Genomic DNA, 16,230 nt, shown 5'->3' with positions numbered 1-16,230 from the left:
TTAGGAAGTGATGTGCCCTCCTCAATATGTCATAATGCGTGTCTGTTCCATTACCTATGGTGTTAACTTTGATCACTCGTTTAAGGTCATGACTTTCAGGTTTCCCTGTTGTAAATTTACTATTTTCCCCCTTTACTATTAATAAGTATATTGTGGGAGAGATACTTTGACACTATAAAAAAGGGTAGCCAGATAAAATACAGGAAGCCCGGTTTAATTTTAATCTCAGATGACCATCGAATACTATCCTAATACAAGTATGACCCTCCTCCTAAATTATTTATCTAAAATTCAAATTTAATTGAGTGTCTTGTATTTTTACTTGTAAGATCTGGCAACCCAGTAAGTACATACCTGTTCCTCATCCAGTTGTTTTGACATCCATTGATGATCCGTTTTTACTGTGATTTCGTCAAATAGTTTCTTTCTAACTCCATTATTCTTCTATTTGCCTATCTTTTTTCCATTTTTACGCTGCCTGGCACACAGTAGGCGCTCAGGTATTTCTTCAAGCAATGAATGAACAAACTCTCACTCGTGCTGGCCCGGCCTCCGTGACATCCGCTGCGTCGGGCAGGGGCTTGCCTTCCTCGGCCAATCTCTGCAGGCTACCAGGGCTTCCGAGCCTTCCAGGGCTCCCCTGCTGGCTCTTCTTGCTCCAATCACAAGCAGGGCTTTGCTGGGAAGTGGCCAATGGGTGCGGGCGGAAGGCGGGGCCTGCCACGCGGCCGCGGTATAACTGCACGGCCCGCGCGCGCGCTTCTCTCCTGGCGCGGACCTTGGCGCGGGTGATGGCAGCTGTTTCCGTCGTGTCTACGTTGGCCACCCGGCTCCTCCGGCTCGCTCAGAGCTGCCGCCTCCGTTATCGCCCCTTCCACCTCTCGGTAGTTCGGTAAGAGGGTCCTGGAGCTGGGTCAGCGCCGAAAACCGAGGGGAACCGAGGGTGGGGGGACCGCCCGGGCTCCGAAGGGGCGCCGAGGGACGTTCTACCGAGCATCTCTGTCCCGGGCGGTGACGGGGCGACGTGGCAGCCGAGCGCGGCCGCAGTCTGCGACCTGAGCGCTCGCTCCGTGGGGCGGGCTGATGCCCGGAGCCCGCCTTTCAGAGGGAGCCGGTCTCCGCAGCCCCGGGGCGTCGCCCTCTCTCGGGGCCAGTCCGTAGGCGGGACGGGGCCCACGGTGCGGAGCGAAGGCGCAGGCGGGCTCTGGGGCGCCCGGATTTACGCGGGACCGTACGGAGGTTACCGGCCAGAACCTGCCGGCCGCCCTTGGCGGTGTTGCGGAGCCGCTTGGCCAAGCAGAGGATACGCTTCGGCGAGCGCCGGGAAGGACTCTGAATGAGCAGCTTTCAGTGCGCGTCGGGATCCTAGCGGCGGAGGAGGTTGGTGCAGTCTGACGAAATCCCAGAGCCGGCTTGCTCGCCGGGTACCCGCTCTTCCCTCCTCCTTCGGGAGGTGGATGTGGCTCCCGCAGCTCTCCAAGCTGCCCCTTCCCCTGCCAAGAGAATAAATGTGCTGGGGTCACCAGGGCTTTGATGCGGTCCACCCGGAGCTAGTCACTGCCAGGCTGGTAAATTGAAGGGAAAAATACCCGAGGGGAGGAGGGAAGAGCTCTGTTTGCCTTTTCTTAGGGAGGTAATGGGTTTTTCCTCATCTTTCTAGACCTCAAACTCCCATTCTTAAACCTAGGTTGAAGAGTCTTCTGGGGGCCTGTGCTTTCTCTCCCTAAATCTGCGCACTCTCTCGCCCATCTTTAGAGCCTTTGCGTTGCCAGCGAGCTGAGCCCTGTAACAGCAGCCCCTTCTTTCATCTTGGCACTTGGCTAGGCTGTGTGAATTCAGGGATGATCATAAGTCCTCTTTCCTAGTGGAACTCCCTTAGCTGTCAAGGGGCAGAACACGTGTGTACTTTCCACTCAGTGTAAAAAAAAAATGTTAGAAACATTGCCAAGATGCTGTCGTAGACTGCATCCGTAGAATGAGGGTTAATGCGTTCTTGAAAGAAGACCCGGGACACTCAGGGCTTTTCTTGTTCTGACCCTGACCTGCCTTTCAGCCCCATCCCTCATTACTGTCTGTTCTCTTCCCCGTTGCTCCCTTCCTGAGTTCTGGCCACGTGTGCCTGTGGCTTTCATGATTGAAGAGATCTGTAAAGATCGTCTAATTCATCACTTAGAAAACTGGACCAGTTTGTTCACTCTCCAGTAACAGATGCCCTCCTTTCACTAACGTTTCTGAATGAACAAGTAGACTTCCACATCTCTGAAGGCAATACTATGGTATTTATGGTTTCCTTTTATTGCTTTGATCACTGCTGGCTAGCAAATGTAAGACAATAATATCTTTTATGAGTCTGCATGAATTCCTTTTGATGGGGGAGGGTTTCAGGAACATAAACTCATGGTTGGAGAGAGAGTACTATAGTAGACTGGGGGATAGGGAAAAATGGACTTTGGAGGCAGAGGTTTGTTTGTGTTTGAATCTTGTTTCTACCGTCCTCACTTTCCCCTTCTATAGTATAATAGTATGCTCTTATACTATTATAGTATAATAATAGTATAATAGTATTATAGTTAGTTAGTATAATAACCCCAAGGTAAATGAGAGTAATGTGTGTAAAACTCATAGCAAAATACCTAGTGTTTAATAGATGATGTTAGTTCCATCCCCCTTTGTATGTAATTAATTAGTAGATAACCGAACCCTTTCCAGAATAACCTGATCATGAACTGTAAAATGCACCTGATAATTGTTTTTATGGAAAATTACAGTGCTGTACGCTATTGAATTAGGAAAGCGAAGATGCTACTGAGCTGGATTTTGAATTTTATTTGAACAGTCCTTGTGGCTTTTTTCGTCTGTTCACTCATTTTATTTTATTCTCATTCATAATTTTAACCCATTATTAAACACATCTGTGAAAAGCATTTAATTCCTACATAAGTGTTAGCTAATATAGTTAATAGTTTTGGATTCCCTGTGGGACTGAGCTGAGCCTCTATTTTTGTTTCTTTTGAGGTAGCAGTTACTTTATCTGCCCTTTGGCAAAAGAGATGATGGGAAATGAGGTAATGACTCACTGGCAGGACTGTTTCACATTTTGCAGAGTTGTATATGCAGAGGAGGGCTAAAACAGCTGATATTACAGAAGATACTCATTGTGTTGTTGCTTTGTTTTTGGTTCTAGTTGCTCTTTGACAGTTTTTTTAAAAGCTAATTGGCGTAACATCCAGAACCTGCCTTTGGGACTTGGAACACTGGGTTTTTCCAGAACCCTGTGTTCTTAACTGTAGTAGATCAGTCTTAGCCCAAATGTGCTGCTACCATTTTGTCTAAGTTCATGGCTTTCAATTTCTTAAAAAATATTTTATTTATTTATTTGAGAGAGTCAGAGAGTGTGGGGTGGGGTGGGGGAGGAGCAGAAGGAGAGAGACAAGGGTGGAGCCTGACAGGGCCCTGCACACAACCCTGAGATCACCACCTGAGCTTAACTCACTAGCCACCTCAAAGGAACTTTTTAATGAAATGCGATTTAAGACTTTACTGAATATTTATATATGTGTATATATATGTTTACACACATATCCTTATGAGTAAGTAAAGATATATGTTATATATTAAGGATATGTGTGTTTATAAATCTAACCAATGGAAGAGAGTAAGAAATTAATTTCTATTGAATATATATGCCTTGCACTTTATACGTGTTATTTCATTCGTTATAAATCACTGTAGTAAACTCTTTTAAAGTAATCTTTCATTCTACAGCATTGCAGGATTGGGAATATATTTCTGTACTGGGGCTATTTCCCAGGAGTGTTGCCAGAGGTGTTTATGTCCAAAGCCCTTTGAATGAAGTCCCCTTCAACTCTAGTTTTAAAACTGATTTTGAATGTTAACATGTTTTCAGTTCCTTAATATACCATGGGTGTATGTGAAATGCTATTATATATTTTGTGCTATGCTAGTATCATTACATAAAATTTGGGTAAAAGTGCTGTTTGCTATAAAATTTTATCTTTTTAAAACTTCCAAGATACAAATACAAATTAATATAAAGTTTAGATATAAAATTACTGCTTTAGGGCGCCTGGGTGGCTCAGTTGTTAAGCGTCTGCCTTCGGCTCAGGTCATGATCCCAGGGTCCTGGGATCGAGTCCCACATCGGGCTCCCTGCTCGGCGGGAAGCCTGCTTCTCCCTCTGACTCTCTCCCCTGCTTGTGTTCCTGCTCTCGCTGTCTCTCTCTCTCTCTGTCAAATAAATAAATAAAAATCTTTAAAAAAAAATTACTGCTTTATATATAAGACATTTCAATCTGGTTTAAAGCAGGTGTTTAATCTTAATGGAAAAGAAGCATGGAAGGTTTAAAGACTGTTGAAGCTTTAAAATTCCATTTTAGGGGTGCCTGCGTGGCTCATTCGTTGTGTCTGCCTTCGGCTCAGGTCATGATCCCAGAGTCCTGGGATCAAGCCCTGCATCAGGCTCCCTGCTCGGCAGGGAGCCTGCTTCTCCCTCTCCTACTCCCCCTGCTTGTTTTCCCTCTCTCGCTGTCTCTGTCAAATAAATAAATAACATCTTTAAAAAAGATAAAATAAAATTCCATTTTAATTAACAGTGGTCTTTTTTTTTAAAGATGTTATTTATTTATTTGAGAGAGAGAATGAGGGAGAGAGAGCACATGAGGGGGGAAGGGTCAGAGGGAGAAGCAGACTCCCCGCTGAGCAGGGAGCCCCACGCGGGACGCGGGACTCGATCCCGGGACTCCAGGATCATGACCTGAGCTGAAGGCAGTCGCTTAACCAACTGAGCCACCCAGGCGCCCCTAATTAACAGTGGTCTTAAGAATGAATCATACCTGGCTGGCTCAGTCAGTGGAGCGTCCGACTCTTGATCTCGGGTTTGTACGTTCAAGCCCCATGTTGGGCGTAGAGGTTACTTAAAAATAAAATCTAAAAAAAATTTAAAAAAAGAATGAATCATATCTGACCATACAGGATATCGAGTACCTTGGTGTTATCCCTGAGAATTAAATATGTGCTATTAGGGGAAATTTTTTCAATATTTCAGACAACTGTGTGTTTCATTGGTCTTGAGATTGAAGCATTCTTCGTGATACTGAAGAAAGAAAGAAAACAAAAGGGAAAGACTTCTTTCCACTAGACCTTTATGCTAAAAGAGCAGTTGCTCATCCTACATTAAGTATTGGGAACTTTATTATAAGGCCATGTATGGAAATAAGAAAACCAGGAATCTTCCACGTTAGAACCCAGGAAGAGCTGCATAAACAGTTCTTATTGGGAAGAAGTGGTCTTTCAGAGATCGGAACATGGTTTTGGGAACTGGAAGTTCTTTTAGACCCTGAGTTTTCTCGTTGCCCATCAGTAGCAGTTTCCGCATCTCTTGCTCTGTCCTACCGTGAGTGTGACTGCTATTCTCTGTCTCTACTTTTTTTCTATGTCTGTCTTCAGCTCCTCCCACCAACAGGTCCTCTGTGGTTCTAGTGTGTGAATGTGTTTCAGGGAGAAGCTCTTACCAGGCTAGTTTACCTGTTGCTCCTGTTGCTCTGAGCTTGTGCACCAACTGGACCACTGGCTGGCCTAGAAATTGTCCTTGGCGTCCAATACTCATTCCTGATCTGTCATCTGTGGGTGGGCCACTGGGGTCCCAGGGTAGAGCAGCTCACCGCCACCCATGGCATGGAACCTCCTTATTCTTACTGGGAAAGTCTTCTCCGGGAGGGGCTGTGGGGAGCAGTGGTAATTTTTAGGTTTGACCTGTCCAAAACATTGTCTGTTCGTTTAATTGCATGACATAATTTATATATTTGAAAGCATCATAGAAATTAAAAGCCAGGGGCGCCTGGGTGGCTCAGTCGGTGAAGCGGCTGCCTTCGGCTCAGGTCATGATCCTAGGGTCCTGGGATCGAGTCCCGTATTGGGCTCCCTGCTCAGTAGGAGGCCTGCTTCTCCCTCTCCCACACTCCCCCTGCTTGTGTTCACTCTCTCGCTGTCTTTCTCTCTGTCAAATAAATAAATAAAATCTTAAAAAAAAAGGAAATTAAAAAGCCAATTGACTTAACTGGGAAATGGTTTGAAACACATGGCTGGATGCTAATAACATAGGCAAAACACAAACTACAAAATGGTATATAAGCATATAGGACACACTAACCTCATAGTGGTGACGGGTCAGATAAAACAATGCAAATTAAAACAGTGGAAAACTTTTTTTGGGGGGGGGGTCTATCAGTGTGTCAATGATCAGGGGTCCGGATGATGTAGTGGTAAGAGCCTGGACTCTGGATTCAGACTGAGCTGAGTATGAGGGCCAGCTTTGCCAAGTACTAGCTGTCACTCACTTAAGCTCTCCAAGCTTCAGGGTAATGATAGTATTTCAGTCAACGTTATTTCCCCAAACATGTAGCTGGACACAGATTTACCACTCTGAAACTGCCCTTCAGATTTCCGTTGTCCCTCAGCTTAGGCACCATGTGTTTTAATCTACTCTTTAAGTTTGGAGTAGTTTATAACCTTTTTTTTTTTTTGGAGTCAGATCTTTACTTTTCACAAAAATTTAAGCTATTTGGTTTTGTGACTGTTGTTGCCTTCTGCAGAAATGAAGCCGTTGTCATTTCTGGAAGGAAACTGGCCCAGCAGATCAAGCGGGAAGTGTGGCAGGAAGTGGAAGAATGGGTGGCTTCGGGCAACAAGCGGCCGCACCTGAGTGTGGTTCTGGTGGGCGAGAATCCTGCAAGTCATTCCTACGTCCTCAACAAAACCCGGGCCGCTGCAGAAGTGGGTATGTGTCACTCGCAGACCCTGGCTGCCGTCAAATTGCGGCAAACTCCATTGGCACTCATGAGTCTTTATTCTGCTTAGAAGACTCAAGCAGAGGAGGCTGATGGGATTGAACTGTATCCAAAATATGGTCATAAAGAAATTAGGCCTATCTGCTGGGGAGGCTTATAAACTAGGATGGAAGGAATATGGTTGGTATTCTCGGTGTCTTCTGGAATATAAGCTAAATTCCGTCTTTAGTCTTAACATTAGACAAGGGACCTTGAACACATTTTATATTTGCTTTCCTTGACAGACATGAGAGTCTGGCTGAGATGTTTGAGCATTTGGCTGGGGAGGCCTCAGTGATGTGGCCTAGAAAACAGTCCTAGGTTTGAAGGAAATGACTGACTTCTGGGAAATAGCTTTTGGCTTCTCTACCAACTGGGTCCACAGCCAACTGAATGATGCAGTGGGGGGCAACTGGGTGACTCAGTTAAGTGGCTGACTCTTGATTTCAGCTCAGGTCATGGTCTCAGGGTCCTGGGATTGAGCCCCACATCAGGCTCCACACTCAGCGGGGAGTCTGCTTGAGGATTTTCTCTCTCTCTCCCTCTGCCCCTCCCCCTGCTCGCATGCTCTCTCTCTTTGAAATAAATAAAAATAAATCTTAAAAAAAAATTACGCAGTGGTTAGAGTTTGGAATGCAAAAACTGAGGGTCTGGGTGATGGGAAGTTCGTGTTCGAGGTCTCACTGTACCACTGACTGTGTGATGGTAGATCTGGGGTGGGTGGGCTTGGCTCTGCCTCTTCCTGCTCCTCTGCGGGTTGGTGGTATGAGACCTGGGTGCCCTTCCTTCTGAAAGGCTGTGAAACCACTGGGGCAGCTGGGCCATTGACTGGGCCGTGAGTCCTTGGTATCACAGGATTGAGGCCTTCTGCCCTTTTCTTTGAAAAATCTTTAGAAACTCTAGAAAATGGCAAGCTATGGCTTTTTAAGACACTGGCAGGAAGCACAGTGCAGTGGAAAGAACGGACTCCAAAACTGGAAGGATTGCCTTCATCACTAGATGGCTTGTGTTTCAATTTTGCTGAGCCTCTGTCTCCTTTTCTGTAAATTGAGGCTCATGAGGATAGTGTAGAATAATGTAGATAATTGTTGAGCCAACGTTCTCTAGAGTGTATATTTGTGAAGTTAATTTTTTAGGTGCCTTGGGAACTGACTGGGGCTTTTTAGCTACCAGGGTTGGGTATGATATTCTAACTCTATGTTAGAATACCATGGCAGGCAACATAGCATTGCTCATTAAATGCCTCGATATATTTTTTTTAACCTTGGAATTTTCTTATAGGAATCAACAGTGAGACAATTGTGAAACCAGCTTCAATTTCAGAGGAAGAACTGTTGAATTTAGTCAATAAACTAAATAATGATGATAATGTAGATGGCCTCCTTGTTCAGCTGCCTCTTCCAGGTGAGTTTTGGGCTCTATCACTTAGAATGATTTCTGAGGAATAGAGGATTCTTAGCTACTTTATACACCTGGCCCCTTGTGGATCTGACTTAAAGGGGAGGTAAATTCGAGAGAGTGAATATTTTACTAAGTATGCACCAACCTACTCAGAAAACCAATTACTAAAAAAAAAAAAAGAAAACCAATTACTCCTTGACTCAGAAGTGACATCTTGATACAAAATGGCAGTGGAGGGAAGCAGTCATACAAGAGGCTACTGCCTTTGATGCTGGCATTTGGCTTTGCCTGGTGTGTGTTCCTTCTGTGCAGACCAAGAAATCAATCACGGAGGCCAGTCATGGAAGGGGAACAGGTTTGTGCAATAAACCAGCTAAGCTGGAGTCAGGCAGTGCCAACTAGGTGACAGTGACTTCAGGCCGCTGCTCTGATCTCTCTTTCAGAGCACATCGACGAGCGAAAGATCTGCAACGCTGTTTCCCCAGACAAGGATGTTGATGGCTTTCATGTAATTAACGTAGGGCGAATGTGTCTGGACCAGTACTCCATGTTACCGGCTACCCCGTGGGGTGTCTGGGAAATAATTAAGCGAACTGGTAGGTATATCCCATAGTTGTATGTCTGTGTTAGGATCATGAAACCAGTACTTGCCAGTGGTAACAGTGCCTACAGTTGCAGAGTGGACACTTGGGCCCCACGTCCTCCAGTCCTGCCCCCAGAGCCTGCCTCTCCTGTGGTTGCCTCTATTGACTTTGTTGCCACTTAATCCAGAAGCCTCTGCAAAGGAAACTTAAGGTTTCATTGGGTTGATAGTGCACACTCATATAATATTTTGTATCTTCCAGGGTGCTTTCTCTCATGTTCTTTTAGTCTTCAGGATGTGTGTAGCAAGTGATGGGCCCCCTTGACTGTTGAGGTAACAAGCTTAGTAACTCCCTTCCTTATCACCGTTAGATTCATGTCCTAGGCCCTCTGTCTGCCTTCTTTGGTGCTCCTTCTAACATAGTCTGGTACTCCTTATATATATTTCTTCATAGGCATTCCAACCCTAGGGAAGAATGTGGTTGTGGCTGGGAGGTCAAAAAATGTTGGAATGCCCATTGCCATGCTGCTCCACACAGATGGGGCGCACGAACGTCCTGGAGGTAAGGAAATGGCTTTCAGAGGAGTGTTCCCTGCTCCCTTATGTGCGAACCTTTGCCGGGTGTCCTGTGTTTGTTAAACTTTGTATTTGTATTTGTTGTAATTTTGTTAGCAGATATTTGGGGAGTAATCTTTGTAGGAGAAGCTGAACTCCTCCTGTCACCTGAGACTATTTATATTCATTTATTAGGGAACTAGTACAGAAATGGATATGCCTCAGAAATATATTTGAGTTCAGGGGCGCCTGGGTGGCTCAGTCGTTGGGCGTCTGCCTTCGGCTCAGGTCATGATCCCGGGTTCCTGGGATCGAGTCCCGCATCGGGCTCCCTGCTCCGCGGGAAGCCTGCTTCTCCCTCTCCCACTCCCCCTGCTTGTGTTCCTGCTCTCGCTATCTCTCTCTGTCAAATAAATAAAATCTTTAAAAAAAAAAAAAAAAGAAATATATTTGAGTTTTGAATATAAGCATGGTTGTAGGCAAATAGACATTTTCAGTTATGGCTTTGATAGTTTGAACTAAGAAACAGTTCATAGCATCCCATTCTGTGTCACTTGATAGAAAAAAAGTTTTAAATCTTGAATAATTCTAGTGATATTTTGCTTAGGAAAGGTAAGATTCCTGAAAGGCTGCTAAATAGGATAAGGAATAAATTTAATTTTAAATGATTCTAAAGGGTGGAGCTAGGATGAGGGAATAAAAGTTATAAGAAACTGGGTATTTACCCAAAGAATACAAACATAGTGAACCAAAGAGGCACCTGCACCCCAATGTCCACAGTAGCCAAACTGTGGAAAGAGCCCAAATGTCCATTGACAAATGAATGGATAAAGAAGAGGTGGTATATATATACAATGGAATATTACTCAGCCATCAAAAAAGAGATCTTACCATTTGCAACCTTGTGGATGGAACTAGAAGGTATTATACTAAGTGAAATAAGTCAGTCAGAGAAAGACAATTATCTTAAAGAGTTCACTCGTGGAATTTAAGAAACAAAACAGGATCTTAGGGGAAGGGAGGGAAAAATAAAATATGAAATCAGAGAGGGAAACAAACCATAAGAGACTCTTAACTACAGGAAACAAACGGAGGGTTCCTGGAAGGGAGGTCAGTGGGGGGATGGGGTAATTGGGTGATGGGTATCAAGGAGGGCACTTGCAATGAGCACTGGGTGTTATATGTAAGTGATGAATCACTGAACTCTACTTCTGAAACTAATAATACACTCTATGTTAATTAATTGAATTTAGATTAAGAAAAAATAAAAGAAACTAGGTATTAATTGCTGAAAAGTAACTGGTACTTAGCTGTCCAGAAAATATGGTACACGAATTAAGTCAATTACTTCTTCAGAGATGGTGAATTTCTAAAATGGGTTGCCTAGTTGAGACCTAATTCAATCTCAGCTTTGATTCAGAAATCAAGACATGTATTTTTTAATTCCTAGGTGATGCCACTGTTACGATATCTCATCGATACACTCCCAAAGAACAACTGAAGAAACATACAGTTCTTGCAGACATTGTGGTCTCTGCTGCAGGTAAGAACCCCAGGGAGGGGAGGGAAGGGCCTCACCTCAGAAGGGTGAAGATAGACCTCTTATCTTAGAATTTGCCTACCTCTGTGCCAACGCATTCACCATTCTTCTAGCGGTGATATTGTATGCGGCCCATAGAGATGAGGCAAGAATGGTGCATGCAGCGTTGGTTTCTGGCTTTCCAATCTTGACTTGATGGGTGAATGTTGCTTCAGAAACCTCTGAATATGTCTGTTTACTGTATGGAGTTTCAGTGGTTTCTTGGCTAATGGTTTTTACAGGTTTTCATCAAACAAGCTAATTAGTTCTTCCAGGTCTCTTAAAATTGAAATCAGATAAGACTCTGACAAGTAGAATCTTCCTTTCAGAACTAGTGAACATTCCTCTCATTCCTCTCTCTGTTTGCAGGCATTCCAAATCTGATCACAGCAGATATGATCAAGGAGGGAGCCGCAGTCATCGATGTGGGAATAAATAGAGTTCAAGATCCCATCACTGCTAAACCCAAGTTAGTTGGAGATGTGGACTTTGAAGGTAAATGGTATAATTTTCTTAAAATATAAAATCAGTAAATACTACCTTTAATGGACATTTAGGACAGATCATTTACTTTTAACTTACGTTACTCTGGGGGTACCTGGCTGGCTCAGTCCGTGGAGCATGTGACTCTTGATCTCAGGGTTGTGTGTTGGGGGTAGAAATTACTTAAAAAAAAAAAAAAAACCATCTTACGTTACTCTGGTAATTCAAAATGCATTCCACATGAATTAAGAGAAACTTAAATTATAGTCATTCTAGAACCATTTTAATTGTTTATATCATAAAATTATGGGGACTGGGTATAAACTTTTCAGGGAGGTGTTTGTTCTTTCCTTAGGGTTACTTCATAATTAAAACAATTTCATCACTTTTAACATGTCTAAAAATTTAATGAGTTGACTTTCCGAAACCATTGAGTCTCCTAGAAGGTGTTACAGATTCATCATTTTCACATTGAGAGGAGAGATCACAGACCTGGAATGTTAAAAATGGTCCAGGAAAGAGCCACATTCCTGGATTTTGAAATATACTAGGAGATTTCTCCTTTCAGTTCTTAAGTTATCATGTTTATCTCAATTTTGGGCTGGTAAGCCTATTTCTAGTTTTCTATTTCTAATAAAGCAATCAGACACAAGCCTAGGTATCTTAAGTATTTTTCCTTTAAGATTGGATTAGAAAAAATCTTACTTCTCACTTTCCAGAAAATTACTCGGCTTTGGTGCTTTGGGCAAACAGTATAGTTACATAAATATAGTCAATAAATAGTAAATAAAAGAAAATGTTGTAGGCAGGTATTAATTGGTAATAAATTAATAATACAATAAATAGTTTTACCTCACATATAGTTAACCCATTGAGGTGTTTCTTTTCAAACTGATTTAATATGGAGGAAAAGTATAGATGGTAAGTTATAGGTTATTTAGATGTATAAATATTCATTGAACAACTCTTATTACATGCATGTTCTTCTTTTAGTATGTTCAAAAGACTACCCCTGAGTAATGTAGATAGGACTTTTTTTTTTTTTTAATGAGTTTGAGGCTTATGAAGGTGCTTGTGTATATTCTTACTTTTTCTTTGAATGCTTCTTCCACGGTACATTAAGATGCATACATTTCCTTTGCCATAATTAAGGCAGTCTACCCATCTTGTTTCTATGTAGGAGTCAAAAAGAAAGCCGGTTACATCACCCCAGTCCCTGGGGGTGTTGGTCCCATGACAGTGGCAATGCTGATGAAGAATACCATTATTGCCGCAAAAAAGGTGCTGAGGCTTGAAGAGCAGGAAGTATTGAAGCCTAAGGAGCGTGGAGTAGCAACCAATTAACTGTTGTGTCTTCTGTCACGAACACCCCTCCAAGCCGGTCAGAGAGGCGAAACAGGCCAATAGAAATGCAATATTTTTTATTTATTTTACTGAAATGGTTTAAAATGATGCTTTTTGTATTTATTGAAAGCAGAAATGGGGGGGTGTGCCTGTGCGCATGGCTCTGCCGTACCTCAGCACAGAGCATGCTGGCCTCCTGCTGGGTCGTGTGAGCCCGCCAAGAGAAGCCGTTCACCTGGTGATGAACGTGGAGGACATCGTCCCATTAAGAGCAGGTGCTTAACTTGATCAAGCCACTTCAGTTAAAATTTGCCTTTTCTAGGATTGCATTTCCTAAGTGCTATTTCAATAAGAGTTGATACTCACTTTAGGTTCCAAGCCTTTTGAGTTCAGCTGGTCAAACCAAAGGAAAAATGTTGCTAGAGAAAATTAGGGAAAAAGTCAAAAGGAAGAAATGATAATTGAGTAGAAAAAAAACATTACTGTAACTTACATACCTATGGTATGTAAAACTAATTGTGAATGGATGGTGTCCTGAGCTGTCATTCCGTGGCTTAGTCATTGGGAAAATATTTAGGGTAGTTCCACGTCAGTCCTCACCCCACGTGTATTATATTCACGAGGCTTTCCCATTTTCCTCTAGGACTGAAAGGCTTATTTTATTTTATAGATTATTTGTGTGTGTTGTCATATTTGGCTTTTCCTCCATCCTTAAACTTCACTGTTACATCTTTGTACTCTTGGCGGTGCCTGTATGGTTTCCTTGGGATATCTTGAAACCTATTTTTGAAAAACAAAACTTGGGCTTGATAATCATTAGGATTAGGGCAGCTTGTTTAAGTATGAACTTACTTTTCCACCAAAGACTTGTCAGCAGCTGCCTGCTTTTCTCAGATGTATTTGTTGACTTTTCCCAATGGGTTTTTGAGAACTTGAGTTCACATTGAATTTAATCAGACTTTCTGATTAAAAGGGTTTTTTTGTGTGTGTTTGTTTCACTTTTTTTTTAATAAAACACTTCTGACTGGTGTGGAATGAGTTCTCCAAAATACTGCATCTTCCTGCTACTGTCCTGGTTGTGACCTAAACATAGTTAATTTTTCTCATTAGATGTAATGGGTGTCAATATTCCTATATTTGGTAACACCTAATCCTGTGCCTTAAACACACTGATACAAAGCGCAGCTGTGGAGAAACCAGTCTAGTCTTTTCAGTCTGATGTCCCAACAGGCTGTGCCAAGCTGGGAGCTTAATCTGTAAGATTCATTTAAGTGGTTAGGCTTATTCTGGGTGTTTTCTAAACCATGCAGTTGAATTTACACATTGTTAGCTTTGCAAAGGACTTCTCGATGTGCCTGCTGACAACCCCCACCCCTTCAGGCGCCCCACTCTCTATACAATTATTTTTTCAATGTGTGTGTTTTATTTGACAGATTGGAAGGTATTTGCTGTGCATATTTTGAGGCTGGGATAGGCCCCTGTGTATTCTCTGTTCTCTTCCAGCGCTGAGTATTTTGGCTTCCAAGCAGACAGATCCTTCTGCTCCTGCTCCAGCCTGCTTCAGGTAGAAAGAAAAGAACAATGGGGAGCTGACTTCTCCTTGTTCTTCTGCCAGCAGCCTTTATTCTTTGGATAGTTTCCTGGAGATGAAAGAGAATAGTTCGCTGGAGATGTTTTTTTTTGTAAGTTAGGGTTAGCTCATGTCCGTATCCCATGTTTGCTGACTTGACCAAAATTACTAAACATGGAGCAAGGTGAGCAGACAGGATTAAGTTTTATTGAATTACAGTTACAAGTGGAAAGAAATTCTGACCTAGTGCATGGAGAAGTAACAATATGTCCACCTGTTAAAGTTGTCAAAATTAAAATGTTCATGTATATACAAAATATAAATGACATATAAGGTGAAAATTACAGTGATCAATTTACAATAACAAAAAATTAACATTGTAGTTTCCAACTTGTTTCATTAATCAAGCACATTTACTCGGGAATCCATAACATTTCTACAGTTTAATTTGGACAAAGTGCTATTGGAAATCAGCCAAGTTTTAAAACTGAAATGTTAAGGGTTGTTAGCTCCCCCAGGATTGGTGCAGCTGAAAATACAGAATTTATACTTAAATTCAGGTGATCGTTCTGGGTGAGTGAGCAGTTAACGGGAGAGGTTTAGAGCTTTACCTCTTGGCAGTATCCCTTGGAGGGAGCACTGAGATTTAACTGAATGAACACGTACAGTTTTCTAGGGACCAGGCACTGTATGAAGCTCTGAGGATTGCAGATGCAGTTAGCTGTCCTCGTGCCCTAGTGTCATTTGTCTTTAAAAAATAGAAAAGGATGAAGAAAAAAAGCACCTGCTTTGGTCATTGTGAGTAAATGTAGTAACTAACCAAAGTGATTTCCTCGAGATTCAAATCCATAGTTGTTCTGGAGAAAGTAAATGTCAGCTGCATTGTGGCTGTCAGGCACATAGTAGGTGTTAAACAAGCAAGGTGGGTGTTTGTTAAGTGGGGACTAAAGACAGACTGATAGTAAGTTTCATGAGGACAGGGTTTGCTTCTTATATTAATGAGTTATTAATCTACCCAACTTGTTTCCAATCATTCCTTTAAAGTACTAATCTAATACTGCAAAGTTATAATCTAATATTTTACATTAGCACTGCCTAACATGCAGTGGTCCTGTGGATGGGAGTTTAACTTTGGGAGCAAGGTCATTGAAAACCTGGAGGCAGGACCTACCCAAGGGTAGAAAGAGGATCATTTTGTTGATGTAATGTGGTTGGAAGTTTCATTTGAACAAGAACAATCTTATTTTGCAAACATTTGCTCGCTCTCATGTATTGGTTCTTTCACCAGCTGACTTTGGGAACTGGCTTTCCAGTCTGGGGAACCTGCAGTCACACGTCTGTGCTGGCCCAGGGTGCACAGCGCATGCAGATGGCGCAGACCTGCCATAGGAGCCTCAGAAAGCTGCACGAGATGGGAGAAGATAGGGCCTTGTACTCATTTCTTACTATGTCAAGTTGCAAAACAAATTTTCCAGCTGTGGTCTACTGAAGTATGAGTGTTTTAATGGTTTTTTTCAAGACCATCTAGATATTTTAAAATCTAAGCTTAAAAAAAAAATCTAACAGATATTTGTTTCAATAAAAATTTACTATTGCCCCCTTTATCTTAGCTATATTTTGGGAGGCAAGCATTGTTTTCATTTCAAGAAACATTATAATTTCTATCCTGGACTGCATTTTAAAATAAGGTATCATGTTTCTGTTGGTTTGCCTAACTGCAGAAAGAAGGAGACAGCTTTGCATGTAAGTAGTACTTTTCACCCACAGATCAGTTTTCTATCAAGTGGAATGACTCCGTCTGTTTGGCAAATAAGGAAACTGTCTCAGAGAAGTTACGGGTCTGGCCCAGACCTCACAGTGAAGATGCAAC

General features: G+C 42.5%; 1 protein-coding gene across 2 annotated transcripts; it reads left to right on the top strand.

Annotated features, from left to right (window-relative positions):
• The first annotated feature begins 372 nt into the window (after positions 1-372).
• MTHFD2 (methylenetetrahydrofolate dehydrogenase (NADP+ dependent) 2, methenyltetrahydrofolate cyclohydrolase) lies at positions 373-16,190 on the top strand. Of its 2 annotated transcripts, XM_027622893.1 has the most exons (9): positions 376-892; positions 6,612-6,796; positions 8,127-8,249; positions 8,690-8,842; positions 9,284-9,391; positions 10,835-10,927; positions 11,333-11,458; positions 12,627-14,354; positions 15,649-16,177. In XM_027622893.1, the coding sequence occupies exons 1-8, from the start codon at positions 516-518 to the stop codon at positions 12,788-12,790; spliced, it is 1,329 nt and encodes a 442-aa protein (XP_027478694.1). In that variant the 5' UTR covers positions 376-515; the 3' UTR covers positions 12,791-14,354; positions 15,649-16,177. The 2 variants fall into 2 exon arrangements, with proteins under 2 accessions (XP_027478695.1, XP_027478694.1); XM_027622894.2 differs by lacking the exon at positions 9,284-9,391 and having other exon boundaries at positions 373-892; positions 12,627-16,190.
• The last annotated feature ends 40 nt before the right edge of the window (positions 16,191-16,230 follow it).

This window comes from Zalophus californianus, chromosome 8 (assembly GCF_009762305.2).
Source record: "Zalophus californianus isolate mZalCal1 chromosome 8, mZalCal1.pri.v2, whole genome shotgun sequence".
NCBI classification, from domain to species: domain Eukaryota; kingdom Metazoa; phylum Chordata; class Mammalia; order Carnivora; family Otariidae; genus Zalophus; species Zalophus californianus.
The sequence above is the reverse complement of the archived record's forward strand: the minus strand, read 5'-3'. Positions and strand labels throughout refer to the sequence as shown.

Coding starts and splice junctions, on each gene's coding strand:
- MTHFD2 (XM_027622893.1), top strand. CDS start 516: ATGAATGAACAAACTCTCACTCGTGCTGGCCCGGCCTCCGTGACATCC. Junction 6,797..8,126: donor CCGGGCCGCTGCAGAAGTGG/GTATGTGTCACT, acceptor ATTTTCTTATAG/GAATCAACAGTGAGACAATT. Junction 8,843..9,283: donor GGAAATAATTAAGCGAACTG/GTAGGTATATCC, acceptor ATTTCTTCATAG/GCATTCCAACCCTAGGGAAG.